Source organism: Brachyhypopomus gauderio, chromosome 5 (genome assembly GCF_052324685.1).
Source record: "Brachyhypopomus gauderio isolate BG-103 chromosome 5, BGAUD_0.2, whole genome shotgun sequence".
In the NCBI taxonomy this organism is placed as follows: domain Eukaryota; kingdom Metazoa; phylum Chordata; class Actinopteri; order Gymnotiformes; family Hypopomidae; genus Brachyhypopomus; species Brachyhypopomus gauderio.
Window position 1 is genome coordinate 22,607,160 of NC_135215.1, and position 23,915 is coordinate 22,631,074.

Consider the following 23,915-nt stretch of genomic DNA (forward strand, 5'->3'; position numbering starts at 1 on the left):
GTGGTGGAAAAAAAGAATGTGACAACTAAAAACATCATTATCAGTGCACTAGAGCATGAACACCTTTCTTCACATAATACCCTGTGTTGAATTAACACCTACAGTGGTACACTGTTACAGGGTTCTCGTGTCCATGCACCCTTTTATAAACAGCCATTAGAACTGCTAATCAAAGACTGAAGAAGAAGGCATATGCACAAGACAAAACTTCTACAATCAAACCAACATCATCAGTGCCAGATTCAAGCAATATCAATATCATCATCATCATCATCATAATCATCACCTGTCCATCAGCATCAGCATATGTATGATCTGCTCATTTACAAGCACTGGTTCTTTAGTTTATTAGTGTGACCCCAGCAGAAGGATTGGGTGGGAAGCAGCACCATCTCTCTTACCAAATTGAAGTTGGTGGCATTGGAGTCGTCCTCTGGGAAGGGGATGTAGACAGCTAAGGCCACACAGTTAGCAAAAATAGTCATTAAAATGATGATTTCAAAGGGTCTGAAGGAGTTGCGTTAAGGGCTAACAAGAACAGGGTATAAAGTCCATTGGACACATTATGAACACCGAAAAGTGTTCTCTGCTAATAGATCTGATGTGTAAAAAGATGACAGAAATTGTGATAGACACATGCACATGTATTTGCTGTTCAGGTCCTGCTAAATTTAAGGTACATAAAAAAATTATAAGAATAATGTACTCTGGATGATGATGTATATGTGTTCCATCCAAAGGTCATGAGTTCTTTCCTTTGTCAGAACACTGCAGCAAGTCTGGCCTTCATTGAGACGACCATCCTCAAACTCAGTCCCTCATCGCTCCTTTTCCCCTGTGTTCCTCTCCAAACCTCTACCATCCTTGGATTTCTTCTTTCTTTTTCAAATGAAATTTTCCAGTCTATATGTTTCAAGTAAACTTTCATTTATGCACCTATGTATACTGAATTATATATTCAGTATTTTTTTAAGGGCGAGTCAAGTTGCGCGTGTAAACCACATGTAAACACAGTGTGATCAGACTGGGATTTGCATTTTACAGTTGCATGTAGATGGCTGAAAATCGGTATGCAGGAAGTTATACTAGTTCTAAAAAATACAATTAGTGTGATGTGTTTGCGTTTTAAGAATTTTCAACGATATTACTTTTTTGTGGATAAACAGATTTTGCCTGGCAACGGGACCACTAGGGGCACAACTGCACAAATAGGTTAAGACCCATATCATCTGAAAGAACCTAGAATAACCCTTGCTATTAAGGTGGTTTGGTTAAGAATGCCACACTGATAATCTGACAATAATGCAGTAGAGTCCTGGAACACAAAGGAACAAAGGGCTGCACAAGACATCTTTTCTTAATTATTACTGGAATATTGGCCTGATATCACAGTAGGCGGCAATTTGCGAACTAGCCCTCTAACTAAGCCTTTTTTGTTCTTTGAACAGCCTGCAATATCTCAGATGTTCCATATAGATGTTTTTGAGAGTTTTGATTAATCATGCTATTCACAGGATCCAACAAATAAATATAAAATATATAAATATATACATTTTTGGCAAAATAAAGCATACTAATCTTTAACAATGTCAAATCAAAATTTCAACAGTGTTGATTCAACATAGAGAGAGAGAGAGAGAGAGAGAGAGAGAGAGAGAGAGAGAGAGAGAGAGAGAGAGAGAATAAATGAGAAATTAAAGTTGTGGAAAAGATTTGTGTGTGTGTGTGTGTGTGTGTGTGTGTGTGTGTGTGTGTGTGTGTGTGTGTGTGCGTGCATTCTTTTCATGCAAATTCGACCATGTGTCTATTTGTGCGCTGACAGATTGAATGAAGGGGACCATGTCTTGAGCAGGGCCTTGGATGGTTCCTTTGGGATGCCAGTGTTTCTATGACTCATGGATCATCAGAGTTTCTGTCTTTTCCTTCTCTTTCAACAAATCATACAGAGACCCATGCATTGTCTGACATTTGCATGCGTGCGACACAGGCTACAATTCTATAGTTTAGATGCATGTAGTCATGTCATAAAAGACATGCAAGTTACATGAGGAGAAGGAGAGTAACTTAAGAAAACATTTGGGTACAATTTCTGTCTGAACTTTAACATTCTGAGGTTTAGTTTGATGAGATAAGTGAGCATTGCTGTTTGGCAGCTAATTTGTTAGTACTGTAATTGCAGCTAATTTCCTCTTTCTGCAACAGTCCAGTGATTGACATCTGTGAAAGAGGGTTGCTGTAAATGTTCTTTATGTCATGTAAAGGAATGCTCTCCACTTAATCAGTCAGTTAACTGATCACTACTATCTATACTGTCTTTGGTACACTGCCTGTGTTCACATATCAACCCACCTTTCACTCTCAGTCCTTAAGCTTGATAAATTCACCACTCACTCTCTATCTCTATCTCAGGAAATTCTTTCTATATTTCTTCTAGGTCATAGCATTCATGTTTGCCAACAGAACATGTAAATTCCTTAATCTCAAGCCAATCCCAGACCTCCTCCAATTGACCAAAGGATACTTCCACTCCACAATGTTGATGCAGGCTCTGCGGATGGGGTTCTTGAGCGTGAGGCAGAGCAGGGCACGTGGGGGCCGCGTGGCCGCTGTGGTGGTTGGTTTTTTAGGCTTGCTGTAGTGCTGCCTTTTTCGCTGGGTGGAACTGGCCGTGGAGATTGGGGCCCCGGCGTTGCCCATCAGCTTTGCCTGCCGAGCGGCGTCAATGGCCGCCTGCCAGCTGAGAGCGGCACCTGGTGTGGGGATGTGTTCTGGAGCCAAGCCTACCACGCCTCCTCTGCCACCACCACCACCTCCACCACCACTGCTGTGCTCCTGCTCATTTAGACTGGCCACCGGAGCCAGAGATGGGCTGGAGTAGTTGGAACCTGCAAAGGAAGAACAGGTTAAAGCTCTGTCCACATACAGCACACTGAGCCAATGGCAGTGACCTTAGAACCACTCAAAAAAGTTTTATTTATTCTTATTATTTGCTGTAGCAATACTACAGAATACTGTAGCAAAGATACTGGAGTGTTCTCTGCCTCTCATGACACCCCTGTAATTCTCTGTAATACAGACCTTGGAACATTAAATAATAGAAAGGTTGGGAACAGCTACCATAGCCCGTAAGAATGACATGAAGGATTCCCTTACTTCTTTCCTAAAGCATAGAATATGTAGCTGTTTAGAATATAATTCAATTAAAGCTGTCACAGATATAATGGCTGATTTGTATTCATCTCAACCTTGAGCTCCTGAGGTTATTGTCTTTTGTCAACTTATATGATTGTGAAAAAAAAACAAAATAAAATGCAAGTCAAGGTTGTTACTGGTGTACATGTGCAGAATGTTATTTTTAATCTTAACTTCATGCATGAGTGTAAACTGTTCTTATTACAGTTCCTATTACCAAAAACAGGACTGGATTTGCTTTGGTTTTACAGTCATGCATCCAGTATGTAGGAAATCCAGTCATGTTGGCACTGGTATTTTTTATAGCCACTCCAGTAAAAATCACATTTTAACCTTGTTAAAATGTGTATGTGGTGTTTGGTATATTTTAAATCATGAGTAGTCAGTGAGCAATCAGTGCCATGGCTGAGAATCTCTGATTTGGAACTGCAGTGTACCAACCAGTGTCTCAAAGACGCAGATACTGGCAGCCAGGGTATCATACAACACAAACCTAAAGAGCCAAACCAGTCAACAACAGGGGGAGAAGTTTCCATATCATTAGCAAAAATGGGGTTTCAGAGAAGGAGCCAGGCATATCAGCTATCATATTTTGCAAAGTAAAGCAAATTTTCTAAAAAATTATGGATTTTTGCCTCAAAACTTGTATTGAAGCCCAATGTTGCTCCATTCTTTTATCCTGGGGACACAGCAAGTAAAAGCCAACATGTTAGTGTATGGGTATGTTCATTCCACTGATTGTGTACAACTAATCTAAAGCATGCTACATTATGTTAGATAATGCCTTGATCTAACACCTTTGAATGTTGCTAAAACCAGGTCACTTTTGAGTAAGGCCAATAAAGATTGACACAACATGCTCTGATACAGTCATCAGAGAGTTCAGATGTAGTGTCAGCGATGGTGGATTACAACCAGGCATGAAAATCTGTCACCTTTCGGCAAAATTAGCCGTTTTGAAGTTGAAAAGGGTGACCTACGCAAATCGTGTATATATATATATATATATATATATATATATATATATATATATATATATATATATATATATATATATATATATTTTAATTATCATATTGACTTAATAAGCAAACAGAGCACTTCAGAAATCGGCAATTTCAATGACACAGTGGCCAGCAATTTCTTCACAGAAACATCATAGAAGCCAAATTGCGTTTCAATCATACGAACGTTCTTCATTCATGTTGTGGCGCAGGTCCTAGTGCTGTCTATACCGGGGACAAGGTGGAAGAGCGTACATTTACCAGATTGTACATTTACCAGATTGTACATTTACCACTACATTTACCAGATCGTACATTTACCACCACATTTACCAGTTCGTACATTTCCCAGTGGATTTAATTGGGTTATTAATGGTTTCAATCGTTTTCATATTTTGCGGTAAAACAAAGTTATTACTGCCGTTCGCTACAGCGTTGAACACTGTCAGAGCTAGCCACAAGCTCTTGTGATAAATAGGTAGATAGATGGGCCTATTAAGTTTGCGTCAACCCCGTGTAGTTAACGGTGACTTAAAATAAGAAACAAGATTTTTTCTAGTGTGTCTGTAGTTCTAACTGGTGAATCGAGGGACGTGTGAGGATAACATTCGTGCCAGGACTGAAAAGGTTGAAGATGAAGTTGTAAACTCTTGTCATTTGATAGCCTACCCTGTGCTTTAGCCCATGTTAGAAGCCTTTTGTGACAAAAATAAAAACATGTGAACCTGGTATTTTTTACACTCATTTTCGCAGCCGATGTTATTTATTGGTTCATTAAGACATAATGGTTTTGACTGAGCCATCTGGAATGGCGAAAGCGGCTTCTCGCGTTTACGGATCTGGCTGCATCCATTGAATCCATTGACAAGACAGTCAAAAAAAGTTTTTTTAAATGGATTTTACTATATTTGGCATCACCTGTCGCTGTACCCACCGTACACCAGCAGCCACCCCCCCGTAGCCGTATCCCCATGACGTCACATGTCAACAAGCCCCCCCCCCGTCGCTGTATCCCCATGACGTCACATGTCAACAACAACAGTTTCATCATGCAGCCAAATTCAGTATCACTGTGCCCTGTACCCTGTGCACTGTGCATGCGTGAACACACCCGCACACACACACACACACACACACACACACACACACACACACACACACACACACACGTACATAAGCTCACAGAACAGCGTATATTTCTTTCTCCGCTTATTGCTCCCTGACTCTCTCCAATGCATGGAGATCTGACTACGACATAAGATGCTTGAGCCAACTCAGTCAGTGTTAATGTCCTCAACAACTCGGTTCAAATAAAGGAAGAGTAAATACAATGACATGGAGGTGTGTGAGAGCATAATAATGACTCATGAAACATGTGAAAGTCCAAAACATGGAAATGTTTCAGCAAGCAAGGACCCCATTTCCATTATTATCCTCAAACCTGTCAATATGCCATTAACTGAAATATGGAAAAAGCTCCTCAATTTTCATATATTGAGAGAAAAATACAAAGGTTCAAAAAAGAAAAGGCATGTAGCTAAGAAACTTAGCCATTTAACAATTATCTTAATAATTCTCTCAACACTCTCTCCCCTGCAGTTTTTTGGCAATGTGGTAGTGTTGCCACCTGTCCCGGTTTTCCCGGGACTGTCCCGGTTTTCACGTGCCTGTCCCGGTTTTTGTTCTTTTTAATATTCGGGCCCGGCAAAAAAACTAGGTTAGTTCAAACCACGATTCAGACTGTTTCTGCACACTTTAAATCTGTTTTTTTTTTTCTCGCTGTGTCCATTTTAAACCCCTCCGGTAACATTTTACGGTAACATACAACATCCTTGTTTTTTGTCAGACATAGGTGGCAACCCTACAATGTGGACATATATACAGAGGCGGTCTTTGCATAGAGGCGTGGCTAGGCAACTGCCTTGGGCCCCTCCCACTGCAGCCCACTGTAGGGGCCCCCTGATTAGCTGACTTATTTCTCACATATTAATGTTGATGGGCCCCCTAGCTAAATTCGCCTTGAGCTCTTAAATTGCTAAGTCCGCCACTGCATATATACCAATATGCTGTAAAATGCTCACAGGCACAGCTCCACCCTTAGCAGCGCAGTATGCCACAGGTATGAGGGTATTCTGCCACGGCTGACATGCTTGTACATACTCTTCAGACATGTAAAGTCTGTAATTCCAGTCACACTAGAGGCTACTGTACAGCTAGCTTAAGAAGGGTGGGCACTAGAAGATAATTAAAATATATTGGGCATACAAAAAAAAAGACAGAAATCTACAAGCTGCAGGTCATTCTATTCTAATGCTGCTGTCAGTTTTGCTGGGTTTTATACCACAGTGGAACTGTAACCCAGTTCTGCTGTTCTGAAATTTAATGTTCACTTACAAATGTCTAAGTTACTTAGAAACGAGGGGCAACCCCTTTATAAGCAATAACAAAATAGCTTTCCTGTTTGAGACTGAGTACTTAACTCTGCTGAAGCTGGTGAAGTGCTTATGAAAGCTAATCATATCCACAGTGATATGAAACCAAGGCATGGAGGCCCACTTCAGCTACTAAAATTACATATGCTCCAACCCTGACATGCTAGTGTGTGATTTACCAAACATGGTGTGACACTTTTGGCTTAACACTGACTACCCTGACCTTCTTCCATCCCTCTTTATCTATCCAGAAAGAGGAATAGCACTAAGTGCATTGAACACATACTGTTTACACAGGTTCTGCTTGTATAGTAAGCAGTAACTTGAATCACGTTTTTCGTTTCATTATTCCAGTGGTTCTCTGCCTTCCACCTTTAAGGACAGGTTTGATATTTTTACCCTGTATATTATTAAAATTATATACATTGTAATTGTTTAACATTAGTCAACATCATAATAATTTTAGAACCTCAGCAACTCATTATTAAGAAAGGTGTTCCATTGCAACTTCTCAGTGTGCTTGCATTTTAAAATTTTTACTGCTAACAAGCGTTTCCCAATACTTGAGATACGTTTTCAAAACTCTAAACACAGCAACACATCTACCTCATACAAATAGCCAAATAGTTCAATTCCTGTTCAAAAGCACATTTACTTAACTAAATACCAACTCTGCACGTTTTCTCTATATACACCAACTTTGTTAAAACACAGCAAACCTTGTTCAATATCCAATAATTTTTTCAAACACTCGCACAGATGCTCTATTTGAGAGGAACATAAGGTCAATCACTGCACAACCACAGTTGATGGCATTACAGAAACAGTATTACATGGAATATTCTAATCTCTCCCAGTACACAACAGACATTATACAGGAACATCTGTTGTTTTTCTTATGTCAGTTCATTTTTTCTGTAAACCACTTCATTTGACATTTTTACTCAAATGTGTGCATCTACACAATGAGTGACATTTACTGTAAAACTGTATGGAATGTAGATTCTGTGACAGTCTTGCAGTAAAGGTTATATTTTATTAAGGACATAAAATTGTAGCCTAACTCAAAAAAGAATTACCATAATTTTAAACATAAATAGCCATGTGAAAAATACACATATACAAAAAAATGCAAATGGGGGAAAAAACAGAACACAAAACTGAACAGCCTTATTACGTGTGGTACGGTCTTCAGCATTTGGCCACATGTTTTTATCCACACCACTTCTGATGTTGTGCATCACATCTGTTATGCATCACATCACATCTATGCACCTAGGATAAAACCACTTGCCATGCCTTATCCACCCCTGGCGGTCTTCAGCTGAAGTGTTTCTGCAGCCAGCATCCATTGAATCCAGGAGGGATATTTGGTCATGTGGGGTTGAGGAAGGGCGAGTAGGGCGGGTGGAAAAGGGACATAATTCTTAGATGGTCTGCCAACCAGTTGATGACATGAGAACGATGGAATGCTACATTGTCCCATGTAATCACAAATGTCCTCATGTTTCCTCCCACCTATTCCCTTTCTGCTTCTGGTACCAGTTGCTGGTAGAGTTCATTCACAAATGAAAGAAGGAGGTCTCTGTTATAGGAACCAATCTGTGAAGGACCAAACCAGCACTTGAGATTGCAGCACACATTGTGATATTTCCTCCTTTCTGAGCTGGTACATTAATGGTGGTTTTTATGTTTCTACCCAGCCAACGAGTTTTTACTCATCCACATAAATGAGTTCATGTGGGGTCCGATCAGCTTCCCACTCCATGACTCTCTAAAAGAAACAAACAGTATTTGAACACACTTTCAGTCTGTCCTACTCTACATACTGTAACTCATGTTTCCATGCAGAGTGGCATAGTGTAAAACTATTACTAGCTATAACAGGTATATACAGTAGGATATACACCATGCCTGGACATATTGGTGGTGGAGTTTCTTAACCCTCTCACTGTTCCTCTCAAAAGGAACTGTGTACAACTGCTTCATGCGAACTCTGTATTTAGTCCAGGCAATGGTTGTCAGGCTAATGCTTTCCACATTGTCACTGGTTATTTTGTATTGTTTTGGTCTGAATTATTGTCAGCAATGACCATGTCTACATTGGCATGCTCCTGGTCTTCACTTCACGCTGCATCCTTTATTGTAAAAGAACAAAAACACAACATATATATTAGCGGTAGGACCAGTGGCCTGCAGGTACTAAGATATAGCATCAGTAGGAATATACTTTGAAATGTATTGTTTACCTCTTCGTTTGTTTAAAAGTACAGATAATGAAAGTCACATTTGACCATCTTAGGTCTTTCACCAGCTTCTCTCTGTGATTGACCATGGTTTATCACATGATCTATGACTCTAATTTCATCAGTGACAGTAGTTCTCACCCTTCACTGAACACCACCATGCATTTTTACTCATCTCCCTATACCTTGCCCTGGCCCAGCTATTCTCTTCTTTGTGCAGATTTTCCTCTGTTACTCTCTCTGCTTCTGTGCCCACACTGACCAAACCCAGTCTAAACAAGCCCCTGTTTTTATGTGTCCGTGTCACTGGACAGCACCTGGTTGTATATTTGAACCTTAGGTTTTCATTTTTAACATGCTGTGTGCAAACATTTGTAAATGACAAAAAAAGAATGATCCAGAATTTCATTATAGGGTAACCTTGTGTGTATATAAAATGTAAGCATTGTATAAATATGTTAAATGACTGCATTTTGTGCAGAAACAAGATGAATTGTATTAATTGTCTGGCCCACTAAAGACTAATATGTTTACTGTGTTTAGAGTTTTGCAAATGTGACTACAGATTGGACAAAAGAATGTTAGCGTCACGGTACAAAGGGCCCCTTGCCGGTTGCCCCCATCCACAGTGGCAGTTGTCCTGTTTTTGTTGCGTTGTATTTGTCCCTCAGGTGGGCGGGGTCTATGATCCGTCTCACCTGATGGTCGTTTGTCTGTCTATATTGTAGGTACCATGCTAAACCAACAGGTGGCAGTACCACTGGCAACACACTGAACAAGCTTGCTTTGACGGAAGTAAGGGTGTGTCTACAGTCCAGGTATCTAAATACCCTGAACAGCCATTAATTTCTCTCTCTCTGGTTGGACCGACACATAGGTTAGACCTATTAAAGAGAGGCTTTGTAATTTCTCTCTCTCGCTGGTTTGACTGACACTGAGGTTAGACCTATTAAAGAGAGGCTCTGCCATTTCTCTCTCTCCGGTTTTCTTTATTGAGAGCACGCAAACTTTGGTACAACTAACAGCAAACAGCTGAAAGTCGTATTACTTCATTAACGAGCCAACCAACCGATCAATGTTACCGCGACAACAGATTCACCTAACTACTTCAATCAAGCTTGCTAACACGGCCACACGGACTGAAACAAAGTCGATCAATTCCCTATCGGTAAACCGTGAACGAGACTCACATTCCTGGACTTCATATCCAGAAGGACGATTCCCAGCACACCTGGATGACGTCGCTTTTATCAATGAGGAGCCTGTGGTGGAAATTCCCTCTTAATTCAGGGAGGACGACGAAACCACCCAAAATCCTCAACACGTGAGTCTCTTACCGCTGGGCATAGTTTATCAAAGGGCATAGTTACTTGAACTGTAGAGTTAACTAAGTTTTCTGGTAATACATTCTGAATGTGTTTAACTTTATTTTCATAGTCTTCATCAGGATTTGTATATACAAAGTTCTCTTTGCTGTGCATGCCACCATCTTTTATTTATCTGATTGACAACTTGTAGTCTTCCCCATTCTCAGACACACCACATTAATTTTTAGTTATTAAGGCAGCGCCATTACCCTTTGTTTTGACCACGTTGGAATAAACCAGCTGAGCTCCTTAACATACAGTCGCGCTGCTCTACTGTTTAAAGTCAGCGCCATTTTAGTTGCTTTGTTCTCCATAGGAGAACTGAGATTACAACTCCGCCTCCTCACACGGGCATGCACACATTTACTCTCCTCCCCTTTTTACACAAACGCACACACACTAGATACCCAGTCTTCACTGTTAATATACTGATCCTTGTTGATGCTGTTTGTTTTAGAATGTATCATTTATTTTCACCAAATTGGCTGTGTTGATGTCATTCAAAAGTGGTTGTTGCCAAAACCTCCAAAGAATTCATAGTTAAATCCTTCAGATACCAAACCATTAATTATCTTTAGTTGATAACTAAACTTGTGGTTCTGGTATAATTATTAGAATATGAGACTGATTCTAAATTAATGAGACTGATTAATAATTAAGGTAAAACAAATTATATCTACTTTAAAGGATTAGTACGTGAAACCCCTACAATATATGTCTTGTCTTTGTACCAGTTGACTGCAGGTTGTTATATCCTTAATTCAGATCGAGTCACAGGTTTTTGGTTTGCACAGGTTTTTTGCTGGTGCTGGCTCCTGCCTGAGGCTCACCGCCTGCATCGAGGGGACTGAGGCTGCTTGGCCGGGGAACAGGAGCCTTGAATGTTGCTGTTGAACTGTGGAACCACCCTGCGACCACGGACTTGTGCTAACACCCCCCCCCCCCCCCCCCCCCCCCCTGTAATTGGTTGAAATAGATTCTAGTAGGGTGATGTTATCAATCTATAGTATGAAAAGAACACTCAGTGAGTAGTGAGAGTTTTGAGAAATGAGAGTAATGAGTAGAGAGTAGTGAGTCCACAGTAGTGAGATTAGTACCTATAGTGAGTTAGGAGATCAGTGAGTAGTGAGCAATGGAAGTGAGAGTAGTAACATGAGTGTAGTGAATAGTGAGAGTAGTGACAGTAATGAGTGTAGTGAATAAATAGTGGGTGTAGTGAGTAATGAGTGTAGTGAGTAATGAGTGTAGTGAGTTGTGAGAGAGGGGATAGTGAGAGCAATGAGGGGAAGAAGCTCCGCAGGAAAGGGTTTCTGAGTAATTAAGCTAAAACTAGTAAATAAGCTATGCTATAGTATTTTCAAAACAACACATTTCCAATAACATTTTAAATAACTTTCTTACTAATAACGTACTTTGTTCTTCACAGATTATGCTCATGGCAAACATGCACACTGTCCCAGACAAAATGATTCAAATATATGTTTCCTTGTGGGTTTTAAAGATTATATGTACATTATTATGCTACTGAGAAGAATATAAAACATTTTAAATCTAAAGAAGTAAACAGAATTCTAAGCATGTGTCACGATGCAGCCCCAGACCCCTGTCTGGGTCTATATATGAACTTCCTGTGGGCGTGGCTGTTTGTGTATGTGTTCACTCATCTCATTAGTCCAATGTGCTACATGCAGTGCTTGTTGTGTGTTAAGTATATATTGTGTGCATTAGTCTAGTTCCGTGCTCGTCTTTGTGAGTCATCGTCCTAAATGTTACGTGTCTTTGTGTCCTGTCTCTTCCTCACCTGTTACAGCATGCAGGAAAATGGTCTCTAATTTATGCAAAAACAAACCTTCATATAAATCTTGGGCTGTCCATGTTCATAGTGCAAAAAAATATATATCTTTGCTCTCAACTTCACATACATTTAAGAATATGGAGAGCAAAAATGTGCACTTTTGATCACAGAGGATATTAATGAGTAGGATTTCAAGTGTTAAACTCAACTCCAAGACTCATCTCTGATCATCGAAATTATATCAAAATGAGTTATATCTAAGATTTAATAGATGCCCCATAATGTCCTAAAAGTGGATTACATGCCACCTTACACCCTTGCCTTCATAATGTGTAGCTCTATGAATATGGAAATAGTCCCCACCTCTATCTCCACCCACCCCTCTGTTGCTCGGCAGTCTTTGCATAGAGGCGTGGCTAGGCAACTGCCTTGGGCCCCTCCCACTGCAGCCCACTGTAGGGGCCCCCTGACTAGCTAACTTATTTCTCGCATATTAATGTTGATGGGCCCCCCTAGCTAAATTCGCCTTGAGCCCCCAAATTGCTAAGTCCGCCACTGTGTATCCCCAGGATAAATTGATGGAATATTGGGCTGCAATACATGTTTTGGGGTAAAATCCCATTACTTTGAGAAAAGTGAAAGCTTTCAAAACAGCAGCTATGCCTGACTCCTCCTCTAAAACCCAATTATGCTAATGATATGGAAAGTCCAACAGGTTTTCCACACAGGAATTGGTTCCTTAGCTCTGTGATGTATGAAACCCTGGCTGTGTAAATCTGTGTTTTTGAGACACAGGTTGGTACACTGCAGTTCCAAAGCTGAAACAACTCTGGCTGCATATTACTGCTCAGGATTTCTCTTCTAGCATACAAAAACACCACATGGACATGGGAATAAGCATAAAAATGTGATTTTCACTTTAAGTAAGAGGAGGGATTGCTGAGTATGTGCAAAGCTGTAGGCCTGCACACTCAAGAGCTCCTCAAACGTAATATTGTTCACTCAAACATTTGGACACAAACTGATTGGTTTTAGAAATGACTCATATGAAAGCTGAAACCCTCCCAATTGAGATTTTATTTATTTAATTTGGCAAGATTTTGGCAAGACAAAAGTTTTGTCGCCTTGTCATATAATGCACCCAATCCTAGTTTACAGCCTCACCTGTGCTCACTAATTGATTGGTTAATTAGTGGGTGTGTATAAAAAGAACTCCAGCACCCCAGACCTTCACTTGCACTGCAACTTGACCTCTGACAACATACCAAAAATCCATCCTGCGACCAAAGCCTTGATTATCAAGACGCTGAAGACCAAATCCACTGCAGAGGTGGCTGGAACCTTTAATGTGTCTCAACTAGTGATGGCAAAACGAGGCTTCATGAACCAATGGGGCTTTCCATCTAAAAGGTTCACCAAAAGGTTCATTACTCGAAGCCTCGTTGACTCGTTCTCACTAGTGACACCTGCTGTGCAAAAGGATATATGACAGACTCAATTAATTCTGAGTCTGTAGAGGGTTTTCCATCCACCGAGTTTTTGCGCATTTTGAAAATGCGCATGAAAAAAGCTGGATAGAAAAAGACCAAAATTCGAAAAAAGCCCCAAATATCGCAAAAAGATTTTTACGCTAGGAGGAGGTGGAAAATTTAGACTATCGCATCGCCAAAATTCGGAAAAACTGGATGGAAAAGGGTTTTTCGCATAAACGATGACGTATCATGCCTCAAGTCATGTGGTTCTGTACATGATCGCGATGTAAAGATGGCAAATGCATACAAAAACAGTTCTGGAGAGAGCAAAAATTGAATTTAACTTCTCCATGTATAGAAAAGAAAAAAAAAACCTTCAACCTCAACGTGCAAAAATGCGTAACTGCCAGATGGACGTAAAACCACTATTGTTTGGCGTCCTCTCACGTGATCTAAAGTTTATTCGCATAACTGTAAAGAATGGAAACAAGGCTTAATTCGCATTTTTTTCTGCCGAAACTTGGAAATTGCGCATTATTTTTTCGAAAGGTTTGGATGGAAACCCGGCTAGAGAAAACTGGAATGTCTGTGTATAAAATAAAATATTTTTGCCACGTCCCAATGAATATAAAAGTGTGTTTTTACATGGAAATAATATTATTTGAGTGATGTGATGTTGAACAAGTAAAATAAATACTTAAAATAAATGCTTGTGGAACTGGGAGTACAAGAGTGCTTATGGAACTGAAAGACAGGAAACTGCAACAGATGGAACAAATATAAATTACTGATTTAAATTTTTTTTAAAGAAGCTTTTTGACAGTGTTGGGGTTGAGTCGATTCCTTTTCTTAGATGCCTTAGAAGTCTACCTAGCTTACAACTAGCTTAAAGTCTATAAGAATACGAATAATAAATAATAGCTGATCTAATCTATTTTATAACAGAACTTTAACCACTAACTCTAATTAACCAATGCACACCTCTCACAACACCAACTTAAAACCCACAAAGGGCCGCAAGGCTCAAACTAGAGTCCTGCACCGGGTCGGGTATGGGTACAGGCAAATAGATGCTGAAACGGGTGGGTTTTACACGTACCGCAATTTAACGGGTGGGTATGCGGGTGGGTAAGTTAAATACGGGCCACCTAAGGATGAATCGTTCGATGTTGTTTTGTGGTGGAAAGAACACCAAGACGATTTCCCCAAACTGGCAACAAATGCCCGAAGTGTCCTCTCAATCCCCGCATCCAGCGCTGCGAGTCAGAGAGATTTTTCCTCCGCTGGTTTTGTGATCCAAGAGCGCAGAACGCAGCTCAAACGTGGGACTGTGGACGACATACTGTTCCTGCACAGTAACCTAGGATAGATTTGTGAACCTATGCGATTTTATTTAGTTGTTATACTGGCATTTGTTCCCTCTCGTTTTGCATTGTGTTATGGCACCGGTTGGCTACATAAATTTTCTTGCGTTTTACCAGTTGCTACTTTTAGATAGGAATACTGTTCTTGCACAGCAATCTTGGATTTTATTTTGTGTTGTACTGACGTTTTTTCAGAGGCGCATTGAAAAATAAAGTGCTCTATAAGAATACTTTCGATTAGTCACGATTTTTCACGGGCACGGGTGGGTAACGGGTAGAATATTAACGGATCTGGCCGGGTACGGATTTAACTTTGGAATAGCCACGGGTTCGCGGGTGGGTGGGTGCTGTACTCTGTGGATAAGGGTGGGTGCGGGTCTCAAAAAACGGACCCGTGCAGGTCTCTGGCTCAAACCCGCTTTATGTGGTTGTGACACTCAAAATGAAACGATGACGTAACCCACTGAATCCGAGGCCTCGTTTGTCATCAGTCACGTGATTTTTACGGTAATTACACACGCCTCGAACCGGGGCTTCATTTGGCACGCCCCTTTTTGCTCGATACAAGCTCTGAAGCATCGCTTCAAATGTCACATCACTAGTCTCAACATCAAGTACAAAGAATAAAAAAAAAGATTTGAAGAGACTGGAGATGTTTTTGACAAGCCCAGGTCCAGCAGACCCCACAAGACAACTGCTCGGGAGGAAAATTTGTTGGTTAGAAAATCCAAAGCCAGTCCTTCTTCCACTGCAGCAGAGCTCCACCAGGCCTGGTCACCTCAAGTCCCTGTGTCAACTAGAACAGTTTGTAGGATTCTGCCTCGAAATGGCCTCCATGGTCGAATCAGTGCCCAGAAGCCAGCACTAAACAGGCCCACAGCCTGCTAAACGGATGGACACAGGAAAAGTGGCAGAAGGTGGATTTCTCAGATGAATCTTCAGTTGAATTACTCCACAGCCACCGCAAATACTGCAGGAGACCTACTGGAGTCCGTATGGATCCAAGATTCGCCCCGAAAACAGTCAAGTTTGGTGGTGGAACGATCATGGTCTGGGGTTACATTCAGTATGGGGGTATGTGAAACATTTGCAAGGTGGAAGGCAATATCAATAGCCTAAATTATCAAGAAGTATTAGCTACATCTTACATTCCCAATCATAAAAGGGGTCAAATTTTGCAGCAGGATGGTGCTTCATCTCATACATCCATCTCTACATCAAAGTTCCTCAAGGCGAAGAAGATCAAGGTGCTCCAGGACTGGCCAGCCCAGTCACCAGACATGAACATCATTGAGCATGTTTGGGGTAGGATGAAAGCTTGGAAGACAAAACCAAAGAATTTTGATGAACTCTGGGAGTGTTATGAAGCATATATTTGTACAGTGGGGAAAATAAGTATTTAGTCAGTCACCAATTGTGCAAGTTCTCCCACTTAAAAAGATGAGAAGCCGGTAATTGACATCATAGGTAGACCTCAACTATGAGAGACAAAATGTGAAAAAAAAATTGAGAAAATCATTTTGTCTGACTTTTAAAGAATTTATTTGCAAATAATGGTGGAAAATAAGTATTTGGTCAATAACAAAAGTTTCTCAATACTTTGTTGTATATCCTCTGTTGGCAATGACAGAGGTCAAACGTTTTCTGTAAGTCTTCACAAGGTTGGCACACACTGTTGCTGGTATGTTGGCCCATTCCTCCATGCAGATCTCCTCTAGAGCAGTGATGTTTTGGGGCTGTCGGCGGGCAACACAGACTTTTAACTCCCTCCAAAGGTTTTCGATGGGGTTGAGATCGGGAGACTGGCTAGGCCACTCCAGGACTTTGAAATGTTTCTTACGAAGCCACTCCTTTGTTGCCCTGGCAGTGTGCTTGGGATCATTGTCATGCTGAAAGACCCAGCCACGTTTCATCTTCATTGCCCTTGCTGATGGAAGGAGGTTTGCACCCAAAATCTCACAATACATGGCCACATTCATTCTTTCATGTACACGGACCAGTCGTCCTGGTCCCTTTGCAGAGAAACAGCCCCAAAGCATGATGTTGCCACCCCCATGCTTCACAGTTGGTATGGTGTTCTTTGGATGCAACTCAGCATTCACTGTCCTCCAAACATGACAAGTTGTGTTTTTAAATATAGTTCTACCAAATAGTTCTACTTTGGTTTCATCTGACCATATGACATTCTCACAATACTCTTCTGGAACATCCAAATGCTCTCTAGCAAACGTCAGACGTGCCTGGATATGGACTGGCTTAGATCGAGGGAGATTAGTAGTGGTCTTGTAGGTCTTCCATTTTCTGATTATTGCTCCCACAGTAGATTTCTTCACACCAAGCTGCTTGCCTATTGCAGATTCAGTCTTCCCAGCCTGATGCAGGTCTACAATTCGGTTTCTGGTGCCCTCCGACAGCTCTTTTGTCTTCACCATAGTGGAGTTTGGAGTGTGACTGTTTGAGGTTGTGGGCAGGTGTCTTTTATACTGTTAACGACTTCAAACAGGTGCCATTAATACAGGTAATGAGTGGGGGAAAGAGGAGCCTCTTAAAAAAAAGTTACAGGTCTGTGACAGCAAGAAATCTTGCTTGTTTGTAGGTGACCAAATACTTATTTTCCACCATTATTTGCAAATAAATTCTTTAAAAGTCAGACAACCTACCTATGTCTACCTATGATGTCCATTACAGGCCTCTCTCATCTTTTTAAGTGGGAGAACTTGCACAATTGCTGACTGACTAAATACTTATTTTCCCCACTGAATTATTTGTTTTGATTTTCACTTTAATTTCTGCGGGCGACAAAACGTTTTTCTTGCCAAAATCTGAGCTTTCTGTAATCATTAAATGATCAATATTTCTACAGTAAAGCAAATTTATTTTTGTAAATTAAATCTCATTTGGGAGGGTTTCAGCTTTCATAAAGTTTTCATAGTCATTTCTAAAACCAATCGATGAATTTAAAGTCAGGTTATAAGCTTTTGTTTCCACAACATGGATAAGCGACAGAACTTACGTCAAGGACTGTAAAGTCAAAATTACTAATAGAGATAACAATAAAATGTAAGTGATACTCAAAAACAAATACATACACAGCAGGAAAACTGTAAAACCCAGTAGGAATACTATAAATGCAATTATATAGACACAAATATATCTTCTTATTCAACCAGCACCATTCATCCTTAGAATGAATGGTCTTGCCAACCATCATTCAAGCAATGCTTCAGCTGTTGTATATTTGGTACATGCACATGTACATATAAGTACATGGTGTAGTTGTGATATTAATTTTGACAAGATAAAATATTTAAATCAATGAGCCTATGACGTACCACTATCACTGTACCATAGCCCCAAGTGCCCAACTTTGATCCTAGAAATGTTTTGCCTTGCAGAGTTAAGGCAACCTCCAGAACTAATGTTTAATGTTCTTGAAGTATCAAATTGTATGTGAGCATTAAAATGCTGACTAAACTTAAGGATTAATTTAGACACTGCCTCATGATTTTTATCAAATGTGGAAGATGTCTTTAAACATCTCTGAGGCACTTTGGCCATACCACTGTACCAAAGATTGCAACAATCAAATTTTAGTTCTGAAACTTTTAATAACTATAACTATATAAATCATGTGCATGAAATATTCTGTCAGTGTCTTACAGTGGCCCTGAAAGCCCATCGCACTGCCAAAGAAAAATGCGCTGCAAATATGCAAAGCATATTCATCAACATGACAATGTGTATGCTACATTTCGGAAATGCGCTGCAAATTCAGAAACGCTACAACACAACACAACAGAAGTGGGCCACAGCACAGCGGAACTGTTTCTGCACAACATATTTTAAATATATGATATTTAAATGTAGCTAGCTATGTATTTAAGCTTGAAAAGAGTTTTAAATGTGCCATATTTTTGTCGATTGTGAATTTTTTTTTACACCGCAATCGAAATTTATCCTCCGCTTTTAACCCATCTGTGCAGTTAGAACACACACACACACACACACTAGTGATTACTAGGGGGCTGTGGATCACACATGCCCAGAGCGGTGGGCAGCCCTAGCCCGACACCCGGGGAGCAGTTGGGGTTAGGTGCCTTGCTGAAGGGCACCTCAGTCATGGCCTCAGGTCTGAGAATTGAACCCACAACCCTCCGGTCACAAGACCAGTTCCCTACCACCAGGCCATGACTGCCCCTTAAGCCTTAGTTTTTATCAAGATAGCTACCGGTAGTTAACTATCTAGATGTATTTTAAGAGCTTTGCTAATTCAGTACCATTCAATGTAATGAGGTACTGTATGTAAGGGAATTTATGATGTTCTGTCCGTGACTCAATCAAAGCACTCTGATATTTTGCTCAATGCCTCATATGTGTGTCTGCCCCTCAGTTAGAATTTTCTTTCTCTTTCTCTTCTTATTAAACTTTGGAACTCTTTCCTGAGATCAGTGTTTGGTGACTGTGTTCTCCTGGCTACTAAAAGACTGCAGGCTGGACTTCCGGTTATGGCGGCACATTGAGCAGACGTGTTTCTCATGCTCGGTTGCTTTTCAAAAATCCTTCATATAAAATCCACAACGAAACTACGCTGAGACAGAATTGAAACATAAAGAACGAACTATCTGAAAAATGCCGAAAAAGGGGGCTAAAGAGAAGAAGACGACGGAAAGCGGCGAAGATGGATTGGAGCTAGTTGAAGAGGAGCCATGCTCTCCAGAGTTAGCTTGCCTAAATGCCGGAGAAAACATAAATACGGCAAATCTTTCAACAAAGGACCTTATGTATGCAATTAAAGCGTTTAAACAAGACTTCAATACGAAGATGGATGGTATGCTGACAGAAATAAAAAATGTCCAAAAAGATGTTAAAGAATGCAGCGGACGTATTGGGGAAGTTGAAGCGCGAATATCGACGACAGAAGATGAGCTATATTCACTGAAAGGAGTCTTGGAAAACCTTGAAAAAAAATCACAAAGTCTTGCTAACAGGGTTGAAGACTTGGAAGGCAGAAGCAGGCGTAATAACGTGTGTATACTGGGTATTCCTGAAAAAGAAGAAGGAAACGATGCCTGCTCTTTTATGGAAAAATGGTTGGCGGAAACTTTGAAGATTACGCCACCTGTCCTGGAGAGAGCTCACCGGATAACAGTGAGCCACAGAGCAGCTACATCACCGAGAACACTCATCATTAAATGTCTGAATTACAAGGAAAAAGAAAATATCCTGAAAGCCGCACGGACACAGAGAGAGGTGACGTACCAGAACAACAAGATAAGATTCCTGGATGACCTGCCAACTGAGTGTATAAACAGCAGAGACGATACGACGACGTGAGAAAGCGACTGCGAGAACACGGACTGGATAAACACAGAGTCATATATCCAGCACGGCTCTTGCTGACTAACGAAACCCACACCATCATCTTCAACACTCCAGCGGACGTGGACAGCTACATTAAAGGACTGAAGCCGGTAACGGGTGACTAGGTTAGAAAAAATAACTCTCAACAAGAATATTCCCTAGGATAAACCGATGAGAAATAAAAGGTATGTGGATTTAAATGCACTTGGAGTGAAAACTGATATGCTACCAATAGCATGTCAGAACTACAATCAAAATATGAGTATAAAAAGTGGTAATAAGTCCTATCTGAATGGACTGAGTTTTGTTTCCTGTTCAGAGTACAATTTATTTTAATACATGCGAATGTGGACATTTAAACAAACATGTAACCCAGCGCATAGTAAGTCTCTAGTAGTGATCTACAAACGATCTTAGATGGATTAATCTGCACAATGACAAGCAACCGAGCCAAGTTGTGGAACATAAGAGAATAGTTCCTCAGTGGTGTGTGGACCTATTCCAGATAATGGAGGGAGGTTATTCGGGGATGGGGTGGGCCTACAAGTTCTAGTTCTAAGGTTCAGAGGCCCAGGGAAGAGGGGAGGGGGATATCACGTTCTCTCTTTTTTTTTTTTTTCTCTCTTTCTATCTATCTCTGTTTCAGCATGGGACCTGTGTACATTTACATCTATATTGTTGTACTTATGATGAGGTGCTTCAAATGTTACCAATCAATACAGTATAAGTAATGACGGAAGTTTTAATTAAATGTATCTCATGGAGCTGTAGGGGCCTACATAAATCTATTAAAATAAAACAAGTCATGGGGAGAATAAAACAATTAAAAGCCAAAATTGTATTCCTTCAGGAAACACATATGTTAGCTCAGGAGATGATCAAAGTCAAACGCAGATGGCCAGGTCAGGTTTTGTCCTCGGCTTACTCCTCCAATTCTAGAGGGGTTATAATAATGATACATAAATCTATCCCATTCTGCATTGACAAAATAACTGATGACTCCAGGGGTAGATATCTGATAGTACAGGGAAATATTTTGTCAACTCGGCTCAACTTGATTAATATATATGGACCTAATGATGATAATGCAGACTTTTATAACGACCTGTTTCTGAGAATCTCAGAACTGCCTGGAAAACACATTATTGCAGGCGATTTTAATTGTGTTCCAGATCCCAGTAAAGATAGGTCCTCTGGTATAGATAACACTCATATAAGAACTAGGAAAACTCTACATTTTATGAAAGATCTCAACCTGGTGGATATATGGAGGGACCAAAACCCGCTAAAGAAGGAATACTCATGCTGGTCAGCGACTTCTAAAGGTTACTCCAGAATAGACTACTTTTTGGTATCAGCAGACCTCATTTCACGCATCACAAATTGCCAATACAGCAGTATCCTCATATAGGATCACGCAGTGGTGTCTTTGACATATACAGAACCAAAACTTATCCAAAGTCGTCCTAAATGGAAATTACAAATGAAATGGATGCAGGACAAAAGATTTCTTGAATTTGTAGGAGGGCAAATAGATTATTACTTTGAATATAACACTACCCAAACATCAGCTACTATTAGATGGGAAGCATTCAAGGCATTTATACGAGGTCAAATTATAAGCTACACGAGTAGGAAGACAAAAGAGGCTCAGAAGAAAACAAAAGCTCTAGAATTAAAGATCCACTTACTCAAGGAAATGAGTGTACCAGCAGGTCAGAATAATGACAATATCTTGAAAGAACTGTTACTGTTAAGAATCCAATATAATGAAATCACACACGAACAAGCTGCAGCCAATTTGTTAAGGCTACAGCAACAATTTTATGATCAGGGAGAAAAACCAGGCAGACTTCTTGCTTGGCGCATTAAACAACAGGAAGCAGAAAGAGCAATTACCAAACTTGAAGGTGCAAATGGAAACACTACGGTGGATCCAATGGTAATCAACAGTGCATTTAGAAATTTTTATGAAGGTTTGTACAGATCAAATGATACCTGTTCCAAATTTTTTGATGAATTGAATATTCCTCAAATTTCTGCAGAAATGAGAAGCAACTTAGAGAGACAGGTTAACACAGAGGAAGTCTTACAGGCAATAAACTCATTAAAAGGTGGTAAAACAGCAGGTCCTGATGGCCTTCCAATTGATTTGTATAAACACTTCAAAGACAAATTGGTTGGGCCCCTTCATGATGCATATATAGAATGTTACAATAATAATTGTCTGCCTACCTCAATGACAGAAGCATTGATAATTCTTCTACCTAAACCAGGAAAACCAAACACAAAATGTGAAAATATGCGTCCTATAAGTTTATTGAACACTGATACTAAGGTACTGAGTAAAATCTTGGCAAAAAGGTTGGAGGAGGTGCTCCCAGGCATTGTAGATAATGATCAAAACGGGTTCATTAAAGATAGACAGGGATTTCACAATGTAAGACGCGTCTTAAATATTTTGCATGGCCAAAGAAACGAAAAGGATACAGGTCTCCTCTCACTAGACGCGGAGAAAGCCTTTGATAGAATAGAATGGACCTATCTTTTTGATGTTATCGCAAGATTCGGATTCGGAAACTCCTTTACACGCTGGATCAAGCTACTACATAGCAATCCTATGGCTGTAGTCTTAACCAACGAACTAATCTCTGAGCCATTTAAAATTACAAGGGGATGCCCTCAAGGGTCACCACTAGAGGTGTATTCGACTAAGGATTTTCATAGTCGAATCTGATTTGTCAGATTTTCCCTTTAGTTGACTAATAGTCGAATCAGGGTTTTTTTTAAGAGCACCTTAAACGGTATCTCGTTCTCATTCAGGACTTTTTTCCACTTCAAAGTAAAAACCTAAAACACTCAGATAAATTAATAAACATGGTAGGTTGGCTTTATTCAGCTTTTATTTATTACTTATTTATTTTTTAATGAAACGGTAGAGAACATTAACCGTCAGTCAGTGCGCATATCGAACTGGCACTGTTCAAAATGTCAAAAATATTTTAAATAAAATATGCCTGCCTGAAAATATATATAAAAAATTGACACACAACAGCAAACAAATTATAAGGAAAGGTTCAAGTAAAAAGCAAACAACAACAAAAAATGTTTTTAGGCTTACTTGCCGAGATGCACCGCGACGAGACGACACACCGAAACGACAAACGGCTGAACTGTTTTAAATGGTATGCCATGTTGGTTGTTGTCGTGCAAAATAAAAGACGTTGATGACATAACTTGCACTTTACTTTGTTTGATTCATCTTTATCTTTTTCAAAATACTTTTGAAGTTTTTTAGTAGCCGTTATAATCTGTAGAGTGTTCAGCTCCGCTCATTTGGATTGTGCAACTGCAGGGTGTGATTTATTAATGTGTAGTAAGGAAGAGACGCCCTCCGTGCCACACCCCATGGCACGGGACCACAGCCGGTCCCCCCCCCAAGCACACATTCAGGGGGAGGAGCATGCGTGGAATTACACGCAAACAGTTGACAACACTCTGGGACACAACACACACGCAAAGACTAGACAAGCAAACAAAAACGGTGCACAGACAGACAGACGGAACCTACACATGCGCGCTCGACATAAACACACAGTGACGCGCGCCGCTCAGAGTCGCAGTCGCTCCCCACATTTAACACAAGACACACGGGGAGCGAGGCGACGGTGACGGCGACCGC

At 40.4% G+C, this 23,915-nt stretch overlaps 1 protein-coding gene and 1 long non-coding RNA gene across 22 annotated transcripts in view; one reads left to right on the forward strand and one right to left on the reverse strand.

The window, feature by feature from the left end:
• The window catches only part of LOC143514845 (uncharacterized), a 29,711-nt gene extending 15,770 nt beyond the window's left edge, over positions 1 to 13,941 (forward strand). For all 5 annotated transcript variants that reach the window (XR_013130969.1, XR_013130967.1, XR_013130965.1 and 2 more), the window contains 2 exons: positions 9,603 to 10,198; positions 11,036 to 13,941. This is a non-coding gene — a long non-coding RNA (uncharacterized LOC143514845). The remainder of the gene's footprint in view (positions 1 to 9,602; positions 10,199 to 11,035) is intronic.
• cacna1c (calcium channel, voltage-dependent, L type, alpha 1C subunit) overlaps positions 1 to 23,915 on the reverse strand; it is a 427,514-nt gene that overhangs the window by 307,955 nt on the left and 95,644 nt on the right. For all 17 annotated transcript variants that reach the window (XM_077006511.1, XM_077006509.1, XM_077006517.1 and 14 more), the window contains exons 2-3: positions 2,522 to 2,885; positions 402 to 507 (exon numbers count right to left, since the gene is read on the reverse strand). In XM_077006511.1, coding sequence (XP_076862626.1) covers positions 402 to 507; positions 2,522 to 2,885 — 470 coding nt within the window. The remainder of the gene's footprint in view (positions 1 to 401; positions 508 to 2,521; positions 2,886 to 23,915) is intronic.